This window comes from Cynocephalus volans, chromosome 17 (assembly GCF_027409185.1).
Source record: "Cynocephalus volans isolate mCynVol1 chromosome 17, mCynVol1.pri, whole genome shotgun sequence".
NCBI lineage: Eukaryota > Metazoa > Chordata > Mammalia > Dermoptera > Cynocephalidae > Cynocephalus > Cynocephalus volans.
Genome location: NC_084476.1, coordinates 9,981,606 through 10,002,892, shown reverse-complemented (window position 1 = coordinate 10,002,892; position 21,287 = coordinate 9,981,606). Strand labels below are relative to the sequence as shown.

Sequence of the window (21,287 nt, the reverse complement as noted above, 5' to 3'; positions counted from 1 at the left end):
ACCGGTGCACTCACTGGCTGAGTGCCGGTCACGAAAAAACGGCAAAAAAAAAAAAAAAAAAAAAAAAAGTACAGAGTCCAACCGTCAACTCAAACTTCACTCAGTTTTAGGGATTTACCTTTATCCAGACAGTGGGCCAGAGCATTTTATGTGGCAAGCACTCCAAAAGCCTTGGTTTATTAGGAATAAGTGATTAGATCAATCAGTGAAGAACTTGGTTCTTTACATGAATGAAGGTCGGGCATTTTTCCCAGTGTTTGTAATTTCTCCCTGAAGTAATGAGAACTACTGCAAAAGAACGAAGATCATTGGCGAGAAATGACTAGTTGAGAAATATTAAGGTATCCAGTTTAGGGTAGTAAGTGCAGGTGAGGAAAAGGATTCTAGTGCCAACAGTTAAGTACTAGAATCTCCTTGGGAACGAAATACTCGTTAATGGTGGACAGACAGGAAAATTCACAAAAGCACTGTTAGGTGTGATCTCCACTTGCGAACTGTTGCAGAGAAAGGAGACCCGGAGAATAGTGGGACTGAGAATAGAGGATGCTGCTAATGAATTCCGTCCGCAAGAGGTACATCCCATTCTATGGGGCCTCAACAGGAAGGGCCACTAGAGCGGCAAGATCTGAGACAGCCATGCTTGGCTTGGAGGCAGGTCACAGATTGCACCTAATTCAAATTATTCCTGATGGCAAGTACATTTCCTTTAGGAGATGCAGATTTTCACCATAGGCCGCTTCCTCTCCGTCCTTGTAGTTTAGCCACTGTTCTCACACCCAGTTGCTGTGGTCTCATGTCAGGGTTTTGGCTAGCCAACCACTGAATATCGGAGACAGGCTCCCAATGAGTGGCCTTCAGTGTAAGGGGAGCTGCCTTAGCTTGGTTTCCTTGGTCCCTGTGCCTTGTAGGGCACTGGAATGTTTCCCCTACTCACTGTGGAGTTCAGGTAGTCCCTTGCAACCTGATGTGATTAAAACCACTGACTTAAAAGGTCCATTTGCAAAAGTTAATGAAGCAAAGAAATGACAGTTGTTGGGGAAATCAAGTTCTTAAGGCAATCATTTCCACCTCCTTTTAGTCTGGTACCCACAAGCCCTTCCAGGTAGTGTTTCAGGCTGCTGAGGTGTAGTCTCTCACAATACCAAAGTGTCTTGAGGGTCATCAAAAAGTGAAAGGGACTGATAAGCACAGGCGCTAGAAAGGTGGCCAGAAGAATTTGAGAGATTTGGGAAACAGGTGACACAGATACGTTAGAAAATAGTCTCTACTGTGATAAAGTAAGTCTAGGAAAAAACCTGTGAATTTGTTAACAGGGGTAGTAGGCTAGTTCCTGCAGCAGACCTGAACCTCACTTTCACATGACCTAGGGATCAGTATCAAAGGGTAATAATCGTCAGGTTTCTTTGATACATCAGTTATTTTTAATGTCAGCCTCCCCTGCTGTAAATGAAGTTCATCTGAGATGGAAAGCTGTTTTCCCGTGTTCGTGCTGAACTACAGGTTTTCTTTCTGGCCAATAACATTTTTCCTATGAAGAGATCCATAAAGTGTCTACAGTGTGTTCCTTTCTGGGTGTCTTTTCTGAGTTTATCCCATTCAGGGCAGAATCTGTTACCCACAAGAACTTATTACCCAGACTGTTACTTCACAGGTTTTGCCACTGACGCTCCCCCCCACACACACACACACTCAAGGAAGATGCCACACAAAAAAGGCCCGGGTAGTCGAAGGATCCTTCATTAAAATATTTTCCTTTGTACTTCTTAACTCTGCAGGAAAGAAAAAAGCTCTGTCAGTAAAAGGAGGTTTTTTTTTTTTTTTTTTTTTTTTTTGTCTTTTTCCTGACCGGCACTCAGCCAGTGAGTGCAGCAGCCATTCCTATATAGGATCCGAACCTGCGCGGGAGCACCGCCGCGCTCCCGAGTGCGCCACGGGCTCGGCCCAAAAGGAGTTTTAAAAAAAGATTATCTCCCAACCCTACCCACTGTCGATTTCTAGAACTTTCCAGCTTATCCCATGAACACATTAGCTGCTCCTCCCCTGGCTTTCACCCCTACTATAACCAAATGACACTGATGCAGAAATCACAGCTGGGCATTCCACTGCACCACTGTTGATGTCATCTATGATGTCATGAGGGTGGCGGCCATCAACATTGCAGCCCACAGACTGGGCAATCCCCAGGATCTCTTTAATGGTTCCTGTAATTAAACAGTGGCATCAGAGCAGCTCCCAGTCCCTCACAATCCTCAGATATGGGGGCAGATACTTCTGAATTTCACAGCAGGCAAGAAAAGAATGATTCCTGCTGCTTTAAAATTAAAAACTTCTGAGTTCCATCTAGTTACATAAATCATGAATGTAAAGTCCACACGGATCCCCTGCTGCCCAGATTAAAAATATCCAGCTCAAGATCTTATTCTTTCAAATCCAGAAAATACTGCAGCACTCCCAATCTTGGGTCTTACTGAGTCTCATCTCAGTGAGAAGAACGTTAACCACTCAGTGAAAACATCTGAAATTTCTGTTTTTGCATGTTGTCCTGCTCTTACCAGAGAGTTCTCTGGCTAACGACCTGTGCCGCATCTGTCGGGCAATGTTGATGATCTCATCAAATGTGAAATTTCCATTGTGTTTAACTGCAGCCAGGGAAAAAAAGACAGCAAAAACTTTGTTACACTCTGAGGCCAGAGCAGCCCTCATAATGTTCCCCTTCACCTGTTTCTAGGTTGTTCCCATGCTTTCGGCACAGTCATCCACATGAAGAACAACCCTGTTTCCTAAGCTGGGCTTAGTGTCAGCTCACCACTGGATTGCATCAGTCAACACAAAACTGGTCAGGTGCAGTGGCGGGTGGCTAAGGGAAAAACAAAATGTTTATCTGACATGGAAGGGATGTTATGTTTTAAAGATGAGAAAACGAGCTCACGTTACTGGGCTTAGTTTAGCTGCCCAGTGTATTGGCAGCTGTGACTGGTCTCCTGACTACACTTCACTGTTCTCGGTTACTTCCCCTGTTTACTGACCTTTCCCTCCTACATGCACTGTGAGTGAGACCTGCCCCACACAGGGACTGGGGAAAGCACATGGCAGTGCCTGGTCTAACGGCCTTAACCAAATCACCACCCAATCCCTATGCCAACCCCTTGTTTCATTAAAGGGAAAACACGCAGCCACTGGGCATACAACGTCAATCACAAACCACTACTACGAATTTGGGAAAAAGGGCAACTCACTGTTTTTTTGTTTCTTTCTCTCTCTTGGTGGTTCCTTGAGGGCTTTGATGATCAAGGCAGAGGCAGAAGGTACCACCTCAATGTGCAGAAGAAATTCTTGATGTCAACAACAATACTACCACTGCAGGAAGACCACTAATGCCATGCACACTGGCTCTCAGAGACCAGACAGCCAGACACTGGGCTTACTGTATGTGCTCAAGTGATTTTCACAATCTGAAAACATGTTCCTAGGATACATCATGTTAAGTAGTTTGCCAAATGTTACACAAGTGATAAGAGTTAATATTTGGACCCAAGTCTTCCCTAGCTAGGTTTATGCTCTTTTTTTTTTTTTTTTTTTTTTTTTTTCCGTGACCGGCACTCAGCCAGTGAGTGCACCAGTCATTCCCATATAGGATCCGAACCCGCGGCGGGAGCGTCGCCGCGCTCCTAGCGCAGCACGCTACCGAGTGCGCCACGGGCTCGGCCCTAGGTTTATGCTCCTGACAAAGCCTTCCCACAAAGGTAACACTGCTCACAGCTCACCACTGGCAGCAAAGAAACCTATCCAGGAATCCCAGAGGGTGGCTACCTCTACACTCCCACAAACCAAGCGCCAGAAATCAATACCTGGGCCTGTCTGTTCTGAATGGTCAATTTCACTGTAATCCTCAGACCTTTCCAGTCACCGGTTGCCTTGGCGATGTCATCACCAACCTTTTTTGGAGACTGTAGAAATATAGGGACATAATTACCTTGTGCCTGAAGTTGGACCACACCCTTAACACCTGTCCAGAACTTTGCACTTTGCAATACCCCAAAGCTTCCTTATCCAGCACAGAGGAAGCTGTTTGAAGCACCTCATGGTACCTACCCAATCAAAGCACAGCTATCACCTCTATGAAAATAGGGAAATTGGGGCTGGGGGGTGAAGTCTATCCATAGGCTCACAGCTACAATGGGGCACAGTCCCTTATCCTCTCACAAGGGAATATGTGGTAAGCAGGGGTTTTAACCCTGGTTACACTAGAATCACCTGAGGAGTTTTAAAGATACTAAGTTCCCATGTCGGACCATGCTTTTCAGGTGCATCCACATGGGGCTATCCCAAGCCTTTTCTCATATTCTTTGTGGCATTATAATTCCCATTCTCCCTCTGTTTTACTATATGCCCCCCCCTTTTTTTTTCAAAAGATGACCGGTAAGGGGATCTTAACCCTTGACTTGGTGTTGTCAGCACCACGCTCACCCAGTGACCAAACCGGCCATCCCTTATAGGATCTGAACCCGTGGCCTTGGTGTTGTCAGCACCGCACTCTCCCGGGTGAGCCACGGGGCGGCCCCCGCTATATGCCCTTTTTTTTTTTTTTTTTTGTCTTTTTTGTGACCGGCACTCAGCCAGTGAGTGCACCGGCCATTCCTATATAGGATCCGAACCCGCGGCGGGCTCCCAGTGCCGCACTCTCCCAAGTGTGCCACGGGCTCGGCCCTATATGCCCTTTTTTATGTAGGGGAAAAATACAAGATCAATTACTGTATTTCGACTCCACTAACAGTTTTGTCAATTAGGTTTTATTATTATTGCTTTTCAAACAAGGAAACTGAGGCTAGGAAGATGCACTGATTTAAACCTAAGAGTTCTTTGACTCATGCGCCCTTGCTCTCTTCCCGTGCCTGTCTCACAGGATCGTGCTGAGTACCTTGTCTTAGTTGGATCTGGCTGGTGTTTCATGTCATACTAATGTGTAAGCTCTCTGAGCTTGTATGTGTGCTTTTCCTATCATCTTTTTTCCCCTTAAGTTTCTTGCTTCTCAGCCTGGAATAGAAAACTGTCGTGACCCTGGGCGCCGCGGCCGGGGGCGTGCTGGGGGGCTGGCTGGTGGACCGCGCCGGGCGCAAGCTGAGCCTCCTGCTCTGCACCCTGCCCTTCGTGGCCGGCTTTGCTGTCAGCACCGCGGCCCGGGACGTGTGGATGCTGCTCGGGGGCCGCCTCCTCACCGGCCTGGCCTGTGGCGTGGCCTCGCTAGTGGTCCCGGTGAGTGTCCCTCTGCCTTGCGGCCTGAGACCAATGAAGAGTCAGTCAAACTGCTTCAAACTGCTCCCCAAACCTGGGGGTGCGGTTCTCCCCGGCTGGGTCCTCCTGGGTGCCAGACACCGAGCCGGTGCCTGTTTTATCTCCCTCACCCTCCCAACGGCTGGGCACCGCTGTTATTATCCCCGCTTTACCGGTGAAACCGAGCCCCACACGGGAAGTCCTTTTGCTAGTCGGCGGTGAAGCTGTTACTGGAGCCCAGGATTGTCCCATTTAGCTGTGCCTCTCTTTTGCTCTGCAGACAGGATGGCCCCTGTGGATGACCAAAAGGAGCCTCACGTTATGGCTTAGGACCCCCCACCCACCCCCGTCTTTAGACCACGACAATAGTTAGCAGGAAAAGCCTGCTCTGGTTGTCCCCGGGCAAAGGTTGCTGGTGGCTGTGTCCCCTTCACTGCTCACAAGCCAGCCCCTCTGTGCTTCCAACCTGTCTCCCACCCTCCCCTGACTGGCGCTGCTCACTTTGGAGCACCACACTCCTGACTCAGATCCGCCGTGCCACTAACCTGGGCAGAGTGCCTCTCTAAGCCTCAGTTTCCTCCCCTGTAAAATGGGATGACGGCATTACCTCATGAGGTTGTTAAGACGGTTCAGTGGGGCTTTGCACATACAACCTCTGGCCCCAGCATGGCTTGTGGAAGGACCTGGTCCCTAGTATCTGGGATCACTGGTGACTGGGGTGTTGCTTTGTGTTGCCTCGCCCCCCACGGATTTGGCACCCCTCTTCCCCTGGGTGACGGAGACGCAAAGGATTACGCAAAGCCCATCTGTTCTGAGCAGTGAGAAGCCCCAAAGTCATTAACTTCCCAGGAACCCTCCAGCGAGAGGGATCCCTTCCTCGGGAAATTAACACTGAATTGGGGTTCTCTTCCTGCGTTTATTTTCCAGACCAGGAAGTTACAGGAAGAGAACAAAGGTGGGTTACAGTTTAACAATATAGGCTGGTAACTTTCAGTGAAACAAGGCAGATGACATTCCAGTAAGGCTATCAACAAACTAATTTATTCCTGGGTTCCCTGTCACAGAACCCTTTGGCTTTCTATCAGTCTAGATAGTTCTGCATTTATGCTGTTCTTTGTACATCTTCAAAATAACAAAACCCTGCCATATCTCTAATTTCATTTATACTTTGAGTAGATAACACATTCAAATGATTCACCACTCAAGAAGTACCAGATGGGGAGCATGTCCTGTGAAAGGTCTCCCCCATCTCTGTCCTCCTTCCTGTCTGGGGAAGCCCGCACTGCCTGTTTCTCAGGAGCCTCCCGGAGAGGTCTGCGCATGTCCAAGGAACACGCACATTTACCCCACACCCCTTCCTGTGATACGAATGGCGCTGACTCGTGCCATGTCGATGCAGGGCGAGCACCTCGTTCTTTGTTTCTTGGCTACGTTAATATTCCACTGAACAAATGTAGCACAGTGATGTGCAGATCGATGTACCCCCATCCTTTCTGCAACTGCTGTAGTTGGCCCAGGACATCTACGATTACATAGTAGCGATGACAACATGAAGGTGGCCGAGCAGAGGTAGGGAGGTCCCCACCTTTGAAGCTGCGTCCCTGAGGCTGGCCGGGGTCAGGCACTGTCTGAGGGTGCCCAGGCCGGCTCACCCTGGCTCTGACGTCCGCCCCCCAGGCCGGGTGCTGGAGTGGCGCTGGCTGGCCGTGCTGGGTTGCGTGCCCCCCTCCCTCATGCTGCTGCTCATGTGCTGCGTGCCTGAATCCCCGCGCTTCCTGCTCACTCAGCACAAGCGCCAGGAGGCCATGGCCGCCCTGCACTTCCTGTGGGGCTCCGAGCAGGGCTGGGAAGAGCCTCCCATCAGGGAAGAGCAGCAGGTGAGAAGCTGGGAGCTGGAGCTGGGGGGAGGGGGACAGCAGCCAGGAGAAGGTAGCAAACTCTGTTCTCAAGGCCCCACACCTGGGAGCAGAGGAGCCCTCCACCCTCAGTGAGGACAGGCCAGGTGTTGTCCTGTCTTTGAGCAGGCGGAGGCCGGCTGGAGCCCCACTTAGCTGGGTCCTGGCCTCAGAGGTCGCTGGAAAGCCTGAGCCTCTCCTGTCCCAGGAAGAGAAAGGCCAGGACTGGTCAGGGAAAAATACATATGCAGAGTTGAGGACCTGGATTTCACTGCGGAAATGTAAGGCGGGGAAAAGGTTAAGAGTCTGGGTTTTGGAGTCAGACCTGGGTGTGAACCCCCATACTGCCACTTACGTCCTGTGTGACCTTCCCATGAGTAGGCCACAGTTTCTTCATGTATGTAATGGGAGTCACGGCAGTGGGGGTACTGATGTGGGGTGAGACTCCTGGAACAGCTTGCTCTCCCTCCGAGCAATCTCTTTGTGCCTCCCCCAACCAATGAGGAAGAACCGTGAGGAGGTAAGAATCTTCCCACCTTACAAATGGGGAGGCCACATGGGGGGCTGGGACAGGAAGCTGAGGCTCACTCCCCTGCTCCAAGCCTTAGGACAGGGGCCCAAAGAGGGCTCCGCCCCGGGAGAGACGGCAGCAGCCCTGATGGCTGGTGTCCATTGGAGCAGGGCTTCCACCTGGGCCTGCTGAGGCACCCCGGTATCTATAAGCCCTTCGTCATCGGTGTATCACTGATGGCCTTCCAGCAGCTGTCGGGGGTCAATGCCATCACGTTCTATGCTGAGACCATCTTTGAGCAGGCCAGGTTCAAGGTAAGAGGCCTGTGTCCAGCCCGCCTCATCCAGCTACCACATGTGGAGCTTGCTCTCCAGCCCAGGAACTGGTCCCCTACAACAGGACTGGAGAGGGAGGGCCCGTCTCTGGCTGGCCCGCCTTACCAACCTCGGTCCCCGTGTCCCCCAGGACAGCAGCCTGGCCTCAGTCATCGTGGGCATCATCCAGGTACTGTTCACAGGTATGGCGGCCCTTGTCATGGACAGAGCTGGGCAGAGGCTGCTCCTGGCCTTGTCAGGTGAGGCCCGAGGGCCAGGATTCATCCCTGTGCAACCGGGGTGCCCAGGCCAGGCTCCCCCCACAGCTGGAGGGCATTTGTTGAGGCCCCCAGCTTGCAGGAGGAGGACTACTGGGCATTTACGAGGACAAACGTCCTGGACTGCAGAGGCCGTGACATAACAGCTGCTCTGCACTGAGCGCTCGCTGCGGATCGGGCCTGCACTAGCGATCTAGCAGTGTCCCGCCTTGAACCTTTGCAACCATCCCAGTCACGACCTGGCTTACGATGGGGAAACTGGTCCAGGGAGTTGATGGGACTCAGAAGCTGGGGTCCTTTGGGGCAAGTGACTTGACTTCCCTGGACCTAGGTGACCCTGCTGTGATGTGGGGATAATGGCAGCACCCCCTCAGGGCTGTTGCAAGGATGGGGAGATGACTCGCGTGAGGCCCTCGGGCCCAGGACACTCGGGGCGGGTGATGATGCCACCACCCCGCTGGTCCTACCTCCGCTTCCTTGGTCTGGGGGTCTTTGGGAACCTCCTGGAGTTTGCCGAGGCCTGTATGCCAGGCCGGGGTGGGATGCCCTGCTGCACTGCTGGCTGGGCCACTGCCTGGCTCTCCCAGTGCCTGCCCGCCCCCCGCCCACAGGCATGGTCATGGTGGTCAGCACCAGTGTCTTCGGCTCCTAATTCAAGCTGGCCCAGGGGGGCACCAGCAACTCCTCGCACATGGACCCCTTGGTGCCCTTCCCCACGGAGCCCGTTGATGCCCATGTGGGTCTCGCCTGGTTGGCTGTGAGCAGCATATGCCTGTTCATCACCAGTGAAAGGGGCCCCGGTAGGTGGGGAGGGGTCACCGTACCCTTGGCTCCCAGTGAGTCCAGTCTCACCCGGCCTCTGCAGGTACAGTTCTGCCCATGGGCCAGTCGCTGAACCCTGTAAGCCCTTCTATGATCCTTTCCCTTAATCCCACAACACAGCAGGCCCCGTCCCTGTGCCATCTTACAGAGACCAAGGCTGATGCCTAAGAGGGAAGGAAGTGACATGCCCAAGGCCTCACAGCAGAAGGCACAGAGCCGGGACCAGGCTGGGACCCAGGCCCCTCCGCCCTGCAGTCTGGAAGCTGATCCCCATGTCTCAATGTCCTCTGACACCTATCTTCCTCCTGCAGGTATTGCCTTGGGCTGGGGGCCCATCCCCTGGCTCCTCATGTCAGAGATCTTCCCTCTGCACATTAAGGGCGTGGCTACGGGCATCTGCGTCCTCACCAACTGGCTCATGGCCTTTCTGGTGACAAAAGAGTTCAGCAGCCTGATGGTGAGTGCAAGCCCCATGGCCTTCCCCATGGGCCAGGCAGAGGGGTGGAGACGGCAGGACTCCAGGGTCAGTTTCCAGAAGATCCTGCAACAGCTGCTCTCATTTCAGTAAAATGTGTGAAACCAGGCACAGGACCCTGGACGGCTTTCAGCTGCCGCAAAATCCAAATTCCCTGGGGCCTTCCAGAAGTGGGGCCACATCCGTGTGCAGGAGCACCTTCCATGTCAGTAACTGCATGTCTGCATTCATGTTCCCGATGCCTGCGCAGCGGTCCCTTGGTTGGACTGAGAACCGTAATCTGTCTCCCTGCGGTAATAGTAGTAGTAGGTAGTAGAGAATTTTCCAACGCTTTTTCTCTTCTCTCCAGACTTGTTATAAAAGTTATGTTTATATGTGCTTATTGTAAATCATTTAACAACAAAAGTACAGTAAAAAGTGAAAATGTTCCAGTGCTCCCTAAGCCCACTCCCTAAAGTGGAGGCACTGTAATGACGTGCTCTGCGTTTCCGACTTCCCCATGCACACATTTCATCTGAAACCTGGGGTTTTTCATCTCACAGTATATCTCGAGCACCTTTCCATGTTCACACATACAGATCTACTGCCGAGTAAAGGTTGCCAAAGTAAAATTTGACCCAGAAAATCAGGCCGTGCCTTTTTTTGTTTGAGCTCCCAAAGGCAGGGTGGATTCCAAGTACTCCCCATTGTTTATAAGAATTTGGCTTTAACAACACCAACAAAATCTTTAGAAACATTATGTATCAGACACATGAGAACTTGTTCATTTATTTCCTTACTTTCCCAACACAGTCCCTGATTTTCTATTCTCTTTCTGGAACTTCTAGTAGATATTGTACATCCTTGTCTTTTCTCTCTTAATTTTTCACTCATATAGTCTATCTTCTAGTGTCTTTCCTTTGTGTTGTAGGAATTTTTTTTTTTTTTTTTTTAACCTCTGGCTCTTCTACCCAATGTTCTGTTTTGTCCACCAAGTTTTAAAATAATTTTGATCCTTTTATTGAGACCTGTACTATGGCCCAGAACATGGTCTATCTTGGTGAATGTTCCATGTACACTTGAAAAGAATGTGTATTCTGCTGTTGTTGGGTGGAGTGTTCTATAAATGTCAGTGAGGTCAAGTTGTTTAACAGTGTAGTTCAGATCTTCTATGTTATAAAGGGGGTGCTGGTGTGTATATATATAGAGAGATATATACACATGAACAGATTTGTTATAAGGAATTATGTTATAAGGACTTTCAGTTATGGAGGCTGAGAAATCCCAAGATCTGCAGGGGAGTTGGCAAGCTGGAGACATAGAACAGCTGATGGTGTGAGTTCCGGTCTGAAGGCCAGCAGGCTAAGACACAGGACGAGCAGATGTCTCGGTTTCAGTCTGAAGGCAGGAAAGACCGATATCCCAGCTTTAGGCAGTCAGGCAGGAGGACGTCCCCCTTACTTGCTGATCAACATTTTTGAACTTTCAGTCCTTCAGTGGATTGGATGAGGCCCACCACATTGAGGAGGGCAATCTGCTTCACTCAGTCTGTCAAATCTTAATTTCATCCAAAAACATCTTCACAGAAACACTCAGAATAATATTTGACCCTGTGGCCCAGTCAAGCTGAAACATAATATTAACCATCAGGGCTGGTTGGTTAGCTCAGCTGGATAGAGCATGGTGCTGATAACACTAAGGTCCAGGGTTCAATTCCTGTACCAGTCAGCTGCCAAAGGAAAACAAAAAATTATCACATCAATCTCCTAACAGATTTTCTGTCCCCTTTTCTTCCTGCTACTGAGAGGAGAATGTTCAGATCTCAACCTCTAAATGTGCGTTTGTCAAGTTCTGCATTCCTGGCAGGATTCGCTTCATGTACTTTGGAGATCTGTCACTAGGTATCTGCGCATTGACGACTGTTGCATTCTCCTGACTGCTTTGTCCTTTACTATTAAGAAATGACTGTTTAGCTTGGTTGATTGGAGTACAGCCTTACGACCCGAAAGTCATGGGTTCAGATCCCTATACTAGCCAGCACCAAAAAAAAAAAAAAATCATATAGGACAGAGCCAACCACTTAACTCAGTTGTTTAGAGCATGGTGCTGATAACACCAAGGACCAGGGTTCCATCCCTATATCACCCAGCTGCCAAAAAAAAAAAAGATGACATTTTCATCACCCTACAAAGTTCCCTCATGTCCCTTTGCAGTCATTCTCTTCCCTACGACTATGCCCTGGATACCAGTGGTCTATGTTCTCTGTAATTCTGCTTTTACAGAACTTAATAAAAATGCAATCACGTGCTTTGTACTATTTTGTGTCTGACTTAATTTCACTTAGTCCTTTTTAGATTCACCCACGTGGTCACATGCATTGGTAATTCATTTTTATTGGCGAGGAATATTCCATTCCACGTTTGGGCTATTTCCAGTTTCGGGCTATTATGAATAAAGCTGCTGTATATATTTCCACACAAGTCTCTGCATGGAGTGGAACTCCTGGGTCATGTGGTATGTTTATGTTTATTTTAAGAAACCGTCAACCTGTTTTCAAAAGAGACTGTGCCATTTTGCACTTCTACCAGGTGAGTATGAGCGTTCCAGCTGCCCCACATCCTTGACAACTTGGTATTTACTATTATGATTAAAACGACTTTCACATTTGGAGGGTCCCCCAGTTTCCTCCACTTAGTTTCTCTGTCCTCACCAAAAATCAGAGTGCCTTGACCCCTCTGAGACCTGGCCGGCTCCATGTTCTGCCCAGCAGGCTGCAAACAAACCTGGGAACTTGAACATTCCCAAGCACTGATCAAGGTATCTAGGTTGTTATAAGACAGTCAAAGAAACTGACCGTGGTCTTGAGACCCTTATATAAAGTCCACACCCTGACCCCTCGCTGTGGACAACCCTTTTCTCTCACTGTTCGTCGGAGGATACGCTGCTGCACTCTGATGTAAGTTCACCTGATGCTTTGTACTGACCCCATGGCATTTAGCGCTTCTTTTTTGGAATCCCAATCGGCCCCATCTCAGGATGGTCTGGGACAACCTCTCAGGGAATTCCCAGACACAACTTTTGGGAGGATTTCAGCTGCAGGTTCAGCAGGATAAAGCAATATTTTAACTTTTCAAAAGTTGTATTCTATTCTCTGATTTCCTCTAGGATCAGTTGGTCTGATTATCTCTTTTATGCTGCTGGTTTATCTCAAATATCTGGTGAGATTTGGTTGTTCTTATTGAGAAATAAAGAACTAGGGTACTTAAATGGCATACCTGTTTGAAACCTTTCCCTCCATTCTAATCTGTTACAGATTTGTTCCCTTTTACACATCGCCAATGTCATTTCAGTGGGATTTGGCAGGAGAGAAAAGGAGGTAAATGTCTAAGTTCTGTCCACTGTCATGAAACAGATGTTCCCTCATCCTTTCAATAATTGTGTAGCATTTGTTTACTATTGTAGTCATGGTGTCTGGCAAAGACGGATGCTCAAATATTTGTCGTATGTAGGACTATTTTATTGGAGAAATATATCAGAACTTAAATCAACCCATATTAAATACAGAATTTAAATCCACCCCATATTGTTCCACAACTTGGTTGTTTCCAGTTTTCAGCTTCTTGATAATTCTGCTATTACACAGACACGGATTTGGAGAAAGAGAGGAGAGACAGGGAATAGAAGGAGAGGAGAGACGGGAGAGCGCTATGACGGAGTCGTGATGGAGAGACCGGCAAGAGGGTTGATAAAGAAGTGAGAGTGAGGTAAGAGGTGGTGGCGATGCAGAGAGACAGTGAGAGTGGATGGAGACAGGCGGAGGTGGAGGTGATGGAGGAGATAAGGCAGATGATGGAGCTGGAGACATGGGTGAGAGAACTGAGCTAGGCCTGGGCCCAAATGAACAGGAATGTTCATAGGATAAGACCTCAGAGGCGTAAGTGCCGGCCAAGGGGGTACACGTTGTCAGAGTTGTTGCTACACCCTGTGACGCTACACCCAGGAAGGTCCCCCACTGGCTGTGTCTGAGAGGCGCCTACTCCTCACCATGTCCAAAGCTGTTTCCAGTGTGAGTCAGCACCAGAGACCAGGGAGCAGAGCCTTTGGACAGGCTCAGGCACACGTTAGGTGTCTAATGACGGGGACAGCTGTCTTACTCTATACAATTGGGCCACAAGGAGTTTGGGCAAGTGGCTTAACCTCCATGAGCCACAGTCTCCGCTCAGGCCACTGACTCTCAGCCACCTTGCGGAATGCTCTTTGTCCTGGGTGACTTCTCCAACTGGAGCTTTGGGCAGAGGCGGTTCCCAGCTCCCGCTTGGCCATTCTCCAGCATCTGCAAACAGCGGTGACAAAGGACTAGAGAGAAGGCAGGAAAATGGATCAAATGGTTAAAGATATAGTTAAACATGTGGGCAAGGAACATGTTGTCGTGACTTCAAACTCTACCTTGGCCTCTTTCCTCTGTAATCCAGGGGCAAAGAGCCCAGGCAGCGTAGCAGGTAAGAGTTGGTGTGCTCAGTGCAAATTCTCATTGAACCACTCACTGTGTGTGACTGGACGAGTCACTTCATGTTACACCTCCACTGTGTAACGGAGACGCAAGAAAGATTACTCAAAGCAACACGAATGCAATGAGAAGCTCGAAGGGACTGCACCCCAGCAAATCCTCTCTTAGACGAGAATCTGGGTACAGCCCGAGTCAGCTATTGCATCAGTTATTATTATAAAGATAAGGAAATTACAGAAAAAACACAGATGGTTAATCAGTTATAGTAAGAACATAAAGAAATTGGCTTTGTAACAGTCTTCATCCAGGCATTCATGGTTCAAAATAGTTTAAAGAATATACCATCAAAACAGTCTTAAATCTAAGATATGTGACATGCCAAAGAAACAATAATCATTAAAGTACATGACTTCTTGAGAAACTCGAAGAAACAGCTTAAAGCAGAATGTGGGCCAACTCCCATGTACTAACTAATCTAGCAGAAGTCCTTGGAAATCTGAACTCACATATTTTCCCATCATTCAAGTTTTGTTGTATTAAGGGTTATTGCCCTCACAACAATCCCGTTTCTGCTCCAGTTCTCTTGTTTACGTTAAGTGCTTTAGAGCTATGTAAGTTTCCTTCAAAAAAAATCTTCCAATGAAGCCATTATATTAGCAATCAGCAAATACAGTCCCTTACTTAAACAGTGATTAGATTTGATTCGGTCGGCTCTTGCCCCCTAACTGTAGGCTCTTGCCTCCTACCTGAGGACTTTTGTCCCATATATGCATTACCTAAACACCGTATCTAATAATCAAATAGGAATCAAGATTTCTAACCTTCTACAACTTCACCTGTCCAAGCCTCACTTCATTCATCTGTAAAATGGGCATAATGATGCTTTCTCACTCGTGGGGTTGTTGTGAGGTAAAAAGGAGATAAAGAACTTGGAATGGAAGAGGGCATGGAATAAACGCTCAGCCAATGTTAGCTCTTGTTGGTGAGGCTGTGCAGACTGAGTGTGGGAGGGTGTGGTGAAGGTGGGGAGCTGCATGCGAGGCCAGTGCAAGGCTCTGCAGTGACTCATGTGGGAACATTTGAATTTTTTTTCCCTAAAAGATGACCGATAAGAGGATCTTCACCCTTGACTTGGTGTTGTCAGTACCACGCTCTCCCATGTGAGCTAACCAGCCATCCCTAGGGAGGTATCCGAACCCTTGGCCTTGATGTTATCTGCACCACACTCTCCCAAGGGAGCCACAGGCCTGCCCCCGGGACATTTGAATTTTTAAAATATGTTTCTCCTTATATTCTATATCCTAACCTGTTTCCTCAGCATCTCCTACCCATGCCACCTTCAGACTCCTACCAGCTCCCACATAGGTACCAGTGACTTGTGTATCCACACACTTCTCAGAGTTCCTTCAGTCTCCCTTGGAGCCTTCCCATCAGAGAACAAATGCTTCAGGGATCAAGAGCTAGCCCTAGCTGACAGTCCTTTGTCTGCCCCAGAAGCCCAGCCCATCAGGAATGGGCCCATGGAGAAGAGGGGCAGGATGAGACATCACCAGAGGGCAGTTGCAGCAGAAGCTGTGTTTTACTCAGCCCTGGGTAAAAATCTGCTCTACCTACCCACAGACGCCCACTACCCCCATATTCTTTTTTTTTTTTTTTTTTTTTTTTTTTTTAAAGATGACCGGTAAGGGGATCTCAACCCTTGGCTTGGTGTTGTCAGCACCACGCTCAGCCAGTGAGCAAACCGGCCATCCCTATATAGGATCAGAACCCGTGGCCTTGGTGTTATCAGCACCGCACTCTACCAAGTGAGCCACGGGCCGGCCCCTACCCCCATATTCTATCCCAACTGCAGACCAAAACAACTTCCAGGAGAATCCTGGCTCTGCAAATGGAAACAAGGATTGCCCTATCGCCCCCCAGTGACCATGGGTGGAACTGCTACCACTGGCGAGTGAAGCACTCTGCTACCTCCCAGAGGCCGCTAGTGGGATCGCAGGACTAAGGAAGGAAACCTCCGCTCCCGCCTTGTGGCCATCATGAGGTTAGCATCTCCTGAGCCTATGGCCCTGGGCAGAATCACACTGGCTGAGGTGTGATGCTCTCTGCTCTTGCCTCGTGGCCTGAACAGGATGAAATGCCTCTGGTCCCCACCTGGGTAAGGTGTGATTGCTGACCATGGCTCCAAAGCTCATCCACCTGCTGCACAAAGCAAGATCAGCAGAGGAACTGAGGCAGGACGTGGACTCCACGCCTCCTGCTTCTGCTTGTTTTCTGGCTGATTCCGCTCTTTTCCTCACAGACCACACATGGGCCTCAGATTCCAGTTGCCAACATGCTGCTGAGACACCCACACGTGACCTTGAAGGGGAACCAGCTCATTCTAAGGGTCGCTGGGGTTGGTGGTGTGGGCCACCTCATGGGGGACCAGCCACCCTGAGTGTCAACAGAGCCTTCCTTGGTTAGGGGAGAGGCTGAGTAGGGTCTGGTCTGATTCTTCAGCTGCAGCTGAGTCTCTCTGCCTCCGTCCTGGCGTCCTGACTGCCCAGGCTGTGGGTCTCCATCCTGGGTCATTAGGATTCTAGCAGCACGTCAAAGGCCCTCTAGTGAAACACTCGCTCCACACGGGCTCTCACCAGGAGATGGAGGCACGCCTCCCCTGACACCACATGAAATGACCAAGACCCTCCTTGGTCTTCAGGGAACAAATCTAGGAGAAATGGCCCAATGGGAGGTCGGTCATGGCAGAGTGAGACAGGAAAGACTCTGCAGATTTGCACAGAAGGGATCATGTGCCCTGAGCGTCTGCAGAGGCTTTCTCGAAAAGGCTTTGTGCTAAGCCTTGATGACACAAGAAGGGCAGACCAGCACAGACCAGGAGGTCGGTACCCGAGGACAGGGAACAACACGCACACAGGTGTGACACAGTGGACTCCTTGTGTAGTTTGTGGACACTCAAGGCTCCTCCTCCCAGTTTCCTTAGTGGCTTCCCCTGCATAGGCCACTCTGCCACATTGCCGAGATGGCAGTGGGCATAATGTGGTGAGGTCGGCCACTGGTTGAACTCTGGTTATTAGGAAAGTCTAGGCCCAACTATTGCCTCAGCAACTAAGGTTGTCCTCAAAGACGGGCAGAAGGGGCACAGGTAATTACAAATATCAGCCAAGATATGGAGGGGCAGGACCAGGGACACATGCCATACGGTGCTCCTTATTTCTGCGCCCCACCCCTTAAAGCTGAGGCAAAGAATACGCCTTTTCCTTGATTACAGAGGTCACATACCGGGCAAGGATAGGGGCTGTGCCTTCCTGATCACTCAGAAGAGAAAATGCAAAGCTTGGGCTCTTGGGGTAGTGGATTGGAGAAGGAGTAATTATTGAAACAGGCATTTGGAGCCCTCAGCAGGAGCCCAAAGAGAACCCATAACTGCCCTCAGGGGTCATCGTGCATTCATTCATTCACTCAGCTCTTGAGTACCTATGGTGTCCAGGCACTGTTCTAGGTATGGGTGATGCAGCAGCAACATCACAACGCATGCTCTAATGGAGCTTATCTTCTAAGGAGAGAGACAATCAGGAGTATCAAGCAAATGAGAATTTATGAAGATGTGCAAAGTGCCAAAAGGAAATAGTTTCCCTGGTGGTGGCAAGGGCTGTCACTATACAGGGTTCTTAGTGAGGGCCCCTCCCCCAGGTGACATAGGTTGAGACATTTGGAAAGAGAAGCAAACAGCCAGTGAGTGCTGCTGGTTACAGCTCTGCAAGTGCAAAGGTACTGGGGCGGGAAGTTGGTGTGGCCTCCTGAAGCCATTATCAGCCAGTGTGGCTCTGAGGACAAGGAGAAAGGGCAGGAGCCTGGAGTGTGCTATGGAAGGAAGGAGCAGCCTCGTGGGTTCCTACAGCTCATTTTCCTCACAAGGCCATTTCCTCTGAGTTGGGGGTTTTCAAACTAGCATGCATCAGGATCACCTGGAAGCATTGTGAAGACAGAGACTGCTGAACCCTGCTCCCAGAACTTCTGTTTGCTGGGAGTGCAGTGGGACCCCAGAATTTCTTTTTCTGACAAGTTCAAAGGGGATACCAAAGCTGCTGCTCCGGGGATCCCATTTTGAGAAGCAGCACCGTAAGGGACTAGGATGCTGATTATTCACACAGGCTGAGAGGCAAGACAAAGAAGAAGAATCTGTTTTGAAATGAGGCCCAGAGAAGCTGGGCTGTGCTTCCAGTCACAGTGGGACAGAGTCAGACCAGCCAGGGCCATGGCATTTCTGGCTACATTTGGGATGGGTGGGATGGCACCTGCTCCTAGGTGGTCTCTGATGACCACCTGTGGTGCTGGCAGCTGTAGGGGAGGCAGCTGGTCCTCGCGTCCTTGGGGCTCACCTCTTCTCTGATCTTCCTTCTCAGGGCTCCTCAACAGAGGCGGCCAGACTGAGGGTTAGAGTTGCTTCATGCGAGCCACCCAAAGGTCCCTCTCCATCCCGGGCTAGTTATGTTTCTTCTCCGCAAGGCAGCAAGGCTGCTCTGACAAGCAACTCCTCTCTAGCCACTTCAGCCCAACTCCTCACCTCGGGCAACTGATTCCAGGATTCTCAAGATTGGACTACATCATAACACAGGGAAACATGGCCACAGACTCGATCCTGAAACTGCTAATGCAGTAAGTCTAGAGTGGACTAGGCATCTCTCAACACAGACAAATCACTCAGGGCAGGCCAATGGCTCATGTGGGAGATTGCGGTGCTTATAACACTAAGGCCATGGGCTCGGATCCCATATAGGGGTGGCCCGTTGCGCACTGGGTGAGCGTGGTGCAGACCACACCAAGTCAAGGGTTAAGATCCCCTAACCAGGGCCAGCCCGTGGCTCACTCGGGAGAGTGTGGTGCTGATAACACCAAGGCCACGGGTTCGGATCCCATATAGGGATGGCTGGTTGCTCACTGGGTGAGCGTGGTGCTGACAACACCAAGCCAAGGGTTAAGATCCCCTTACCGGTCCTCTTTTTAAAAAAAGAGAGAAAAAGAAAACGAGAAATCTCTCTGGATCCAGCTTTCCTGAGCCTTGGTGGATCTGGAATGCCCCTGCCACCCTCATAGCCAGCTGGGTCACAGACTCCTGGTGTCCACTCACTTGGGTGTGGTTCTGTAATCCCTGCAGTGGTCAACAGAACGCCTCCCCCCCCCCAAAGATGTTCACGTCCTACTGCCTGGAACGTATGAATATTTAGGATACAAGGCAAAAGAGAATTAAGGTTGCAGATGAAACTAAAGTTGCTAATCAGCTGACCTTAAAACAGAGATTCTCCTCAACTATCCAGGTAGGCAGAGTGTAATCATGAAGGTTCTTAAAAGTATAAGAGGGCGGCAGAAGAGAGAACCAGAGAGATGGCAGCATTGGAAGGACTCTGCCTGAGGCTGCTGACTTTGAAGGTGGAGGAAGGGGCCACAAGTTAAGGAATGCAGGCAGCCTGAAAGTTGCAAAAGGCAAGAAAACAAATTCTAGGCCAGCCCGTGGCTCACTCGGTAGAGTGCGGTGCTGATAACACCAATGCCACGGGTTCGGATCCTATATAGCGATGGCCGGTTTGCTCACTGGCTGAGCGTGGTGCTGACAACACCAAGCCAAGGGTTGAGATCCCCTTACCGGTCATCTTTTTAAAATAAATAAATAAATAAATAAATAAATAAATAAATAAAACAAATTCTTCCCTAGATCTTCCAGAAGGGATGCAGCAATGTGGATATTTTGATTTTAGCCCAGTGAGATCCATTTCACACTTCTGACCTCCAAACTGTAAGACCCAAATTGCAGAAGCCCAGGGTTGACAAGGGCCTATCTCACAAGAGATTTGTGAATGTGGCTTGTCTCGTGGAGTGAACCCCAGAAAGAGTCATCCTAGTGTACTTCAAAAACCTCATGGAAAGATTTATATAGTCTTCTAATTCTCTCTTTCTGATGGAGTTTGGATGTGTTGTCCCCTCCCAAACTCATTTGGAAATTTGGTCCCCAATGTGACAGTGTTGGAAACTGATTGGGTCACGGGGGTGAATCCCTCATGAATCGATTAGTGGTCTCCTTAGGTGGGGGGAGTCATGAGTGAGTTCTCGCTCTATTAGTTTCCACGAGGGCTGGTTGTTCAACAGACCCTGGCACTTCCTCTCTTTCTCTTTTGCTTCCTCTCGCCATCTCGCCAAGTGATCTGCTTGTATCCACTGCCAGCTGCCTGCCACTTTCCACCATGAGTAGAAGCAGCCTGAGGCCCGTGCCAGATGCAGCTGTCCCAGAATCGTAAACCAAATTAACCTCTTTTCCTTATAAATTACTCGGTCTCAGGTATTTCTGTTACAGCAACACAAAACGGACTAAAACACTTTCCAGGAACTTTTTAAAATAACCTCATAGGACACCTACAAAGTTAAAGAAATTATACTGGCAAAAATGCCACCAGCTGTCATTGAAAGGGACAGAGACAGAACAAAATGAAGAGAGGCCTTTGGACCCCAGACTCCCTTCTCCTTCCCTGGTAAACCATTCAATTCTTCTTAACAAAATGCCTCTAAAACGCAGTTGGTCATCAAAAACTTGTTTGGGAAGTGTAGAGTTTAAAACAGGCATGGACTGGCCGGTTCGCTCAGAGGGTTAGCTCAGCGCGATGTCGGTAATACCAAAGTTCAGGGTTCGGATCCCCGCACCGGTCAGCCACCAAACACTAAATAAAACAGGCTGGATGGGAAATTGCATCAGTGTCCTGGGAAAGCCACTGAAACATTCCCTGCCCGCAGCAGGGAAGCCCCGCAGGGGCAGGAGTCTCGAGTCTCCTCCAGGAACAGGGCTGGTCCAACACTAGGAGGAACGCTTCCACCCCTGAAGGTACAACCGCCGCTCCCGCCTGCTGACACTTTCACATTTTGAGGGTTCCAGGCCACCCACCCGTGGCTGCCCTGTTGAAACTGAGGCGCCCTCATGACTTTACTCTTGCCAAACTTTCAATACGGCTCAAGAGGGCGGACAAGGTGACTGGGGACAGGCCGTGAGCTGAAGGCCACGGATGGAGGGAATCGCCGGCACCCGGGTCCGCGCATATGAAACCGCAAAGCAGAAACCGGCCGCCCAGAGCCAGCGTAGGTCTGCGCTTGCGCCAAAGCCGCCGTTCCCAGGGTTCCTTGCGGCCAAGTCGCTTCCTGCCGCAGAGGCCCCTTCGCCGTCGGCATCTGGTGCAGCGGAAAGACTTGTGCAA

The 21,287-nt window shown here is 49.8% G+C and overlaps 1 protein-coding gene, 1 non-coding gene and 1 pseudogene across 2 annotated transcripts; 1 reads left to right on the top strand and 2 right to left on the bottom strand.

The window, feature by feature from the left end:
- Window positions 1–2,025: 2,025 nt before the first annotated feature.
- On the bottom strand, window positions 2,026–7,006 carry LOC134365531 (uncharacterized). The gene is made up of 6 exons (XM_063081653.1): window positions 6,924–7,006; window positions 5,058–5,277; window positions 3,849–3,980; window positions 3,237–3,318; window positions 2,553–2,639; window positions 2,026–2,201 (listed from the first exon to the last, which is right to left on the bottom strand). The coding sequence occupies exons 1-6, from the start codon at window positions 7,004–7,006 to the stop codon at window positions 2,026–2,028; spliced, it is 780 nt and encodes a 259-aa protein (XP_062937723.1).
- Window positions 2,728–2,854, bottom strand: LOC134366323 (small nucleolar RNA SNORA65). The gene has a single exon (XR_010022300.1). It is a non-coding gene; the product is annotated as a small nucleolar RNA SNORA65 (small nucleolar RNA).
- Window positions 6,952–21,287, top strand: part of LOC134366061 (solute carrier family 2, facilitated glucose transporter member 8-like) — a 38,558-nt pseudogene continuing 24,222 nt past the window's right edge.

What these genes read in the sequence shown, in the direction of transcription:
- LOC134365531 (XM_063081653.1), bottom strand. Translation starts at nt 7,006, where the DNA reads ATGAGGGAGGGGGGCACGCAACCCAGCACGGCCAGCCAGCGCCACTCC. An exon ending in TTCAGAACAGACAGGCCCAG is followed by an intron (nt 3,319 to 3,848) that starts GTATTGATTTCT and finishes TTTCTTCTGCAC; the next exon opens with ATTGAGGTGGTACCTTCTGC. An exon ending in GAGAAAGAAACAAAAAAACA is followed by an intron (nt 2,640 to 3,236) that starts GTGAGTTGCCCT and finishes CCCTGGCTGCAG; the next exon opens with TTAAACACAATGGAAATTTC.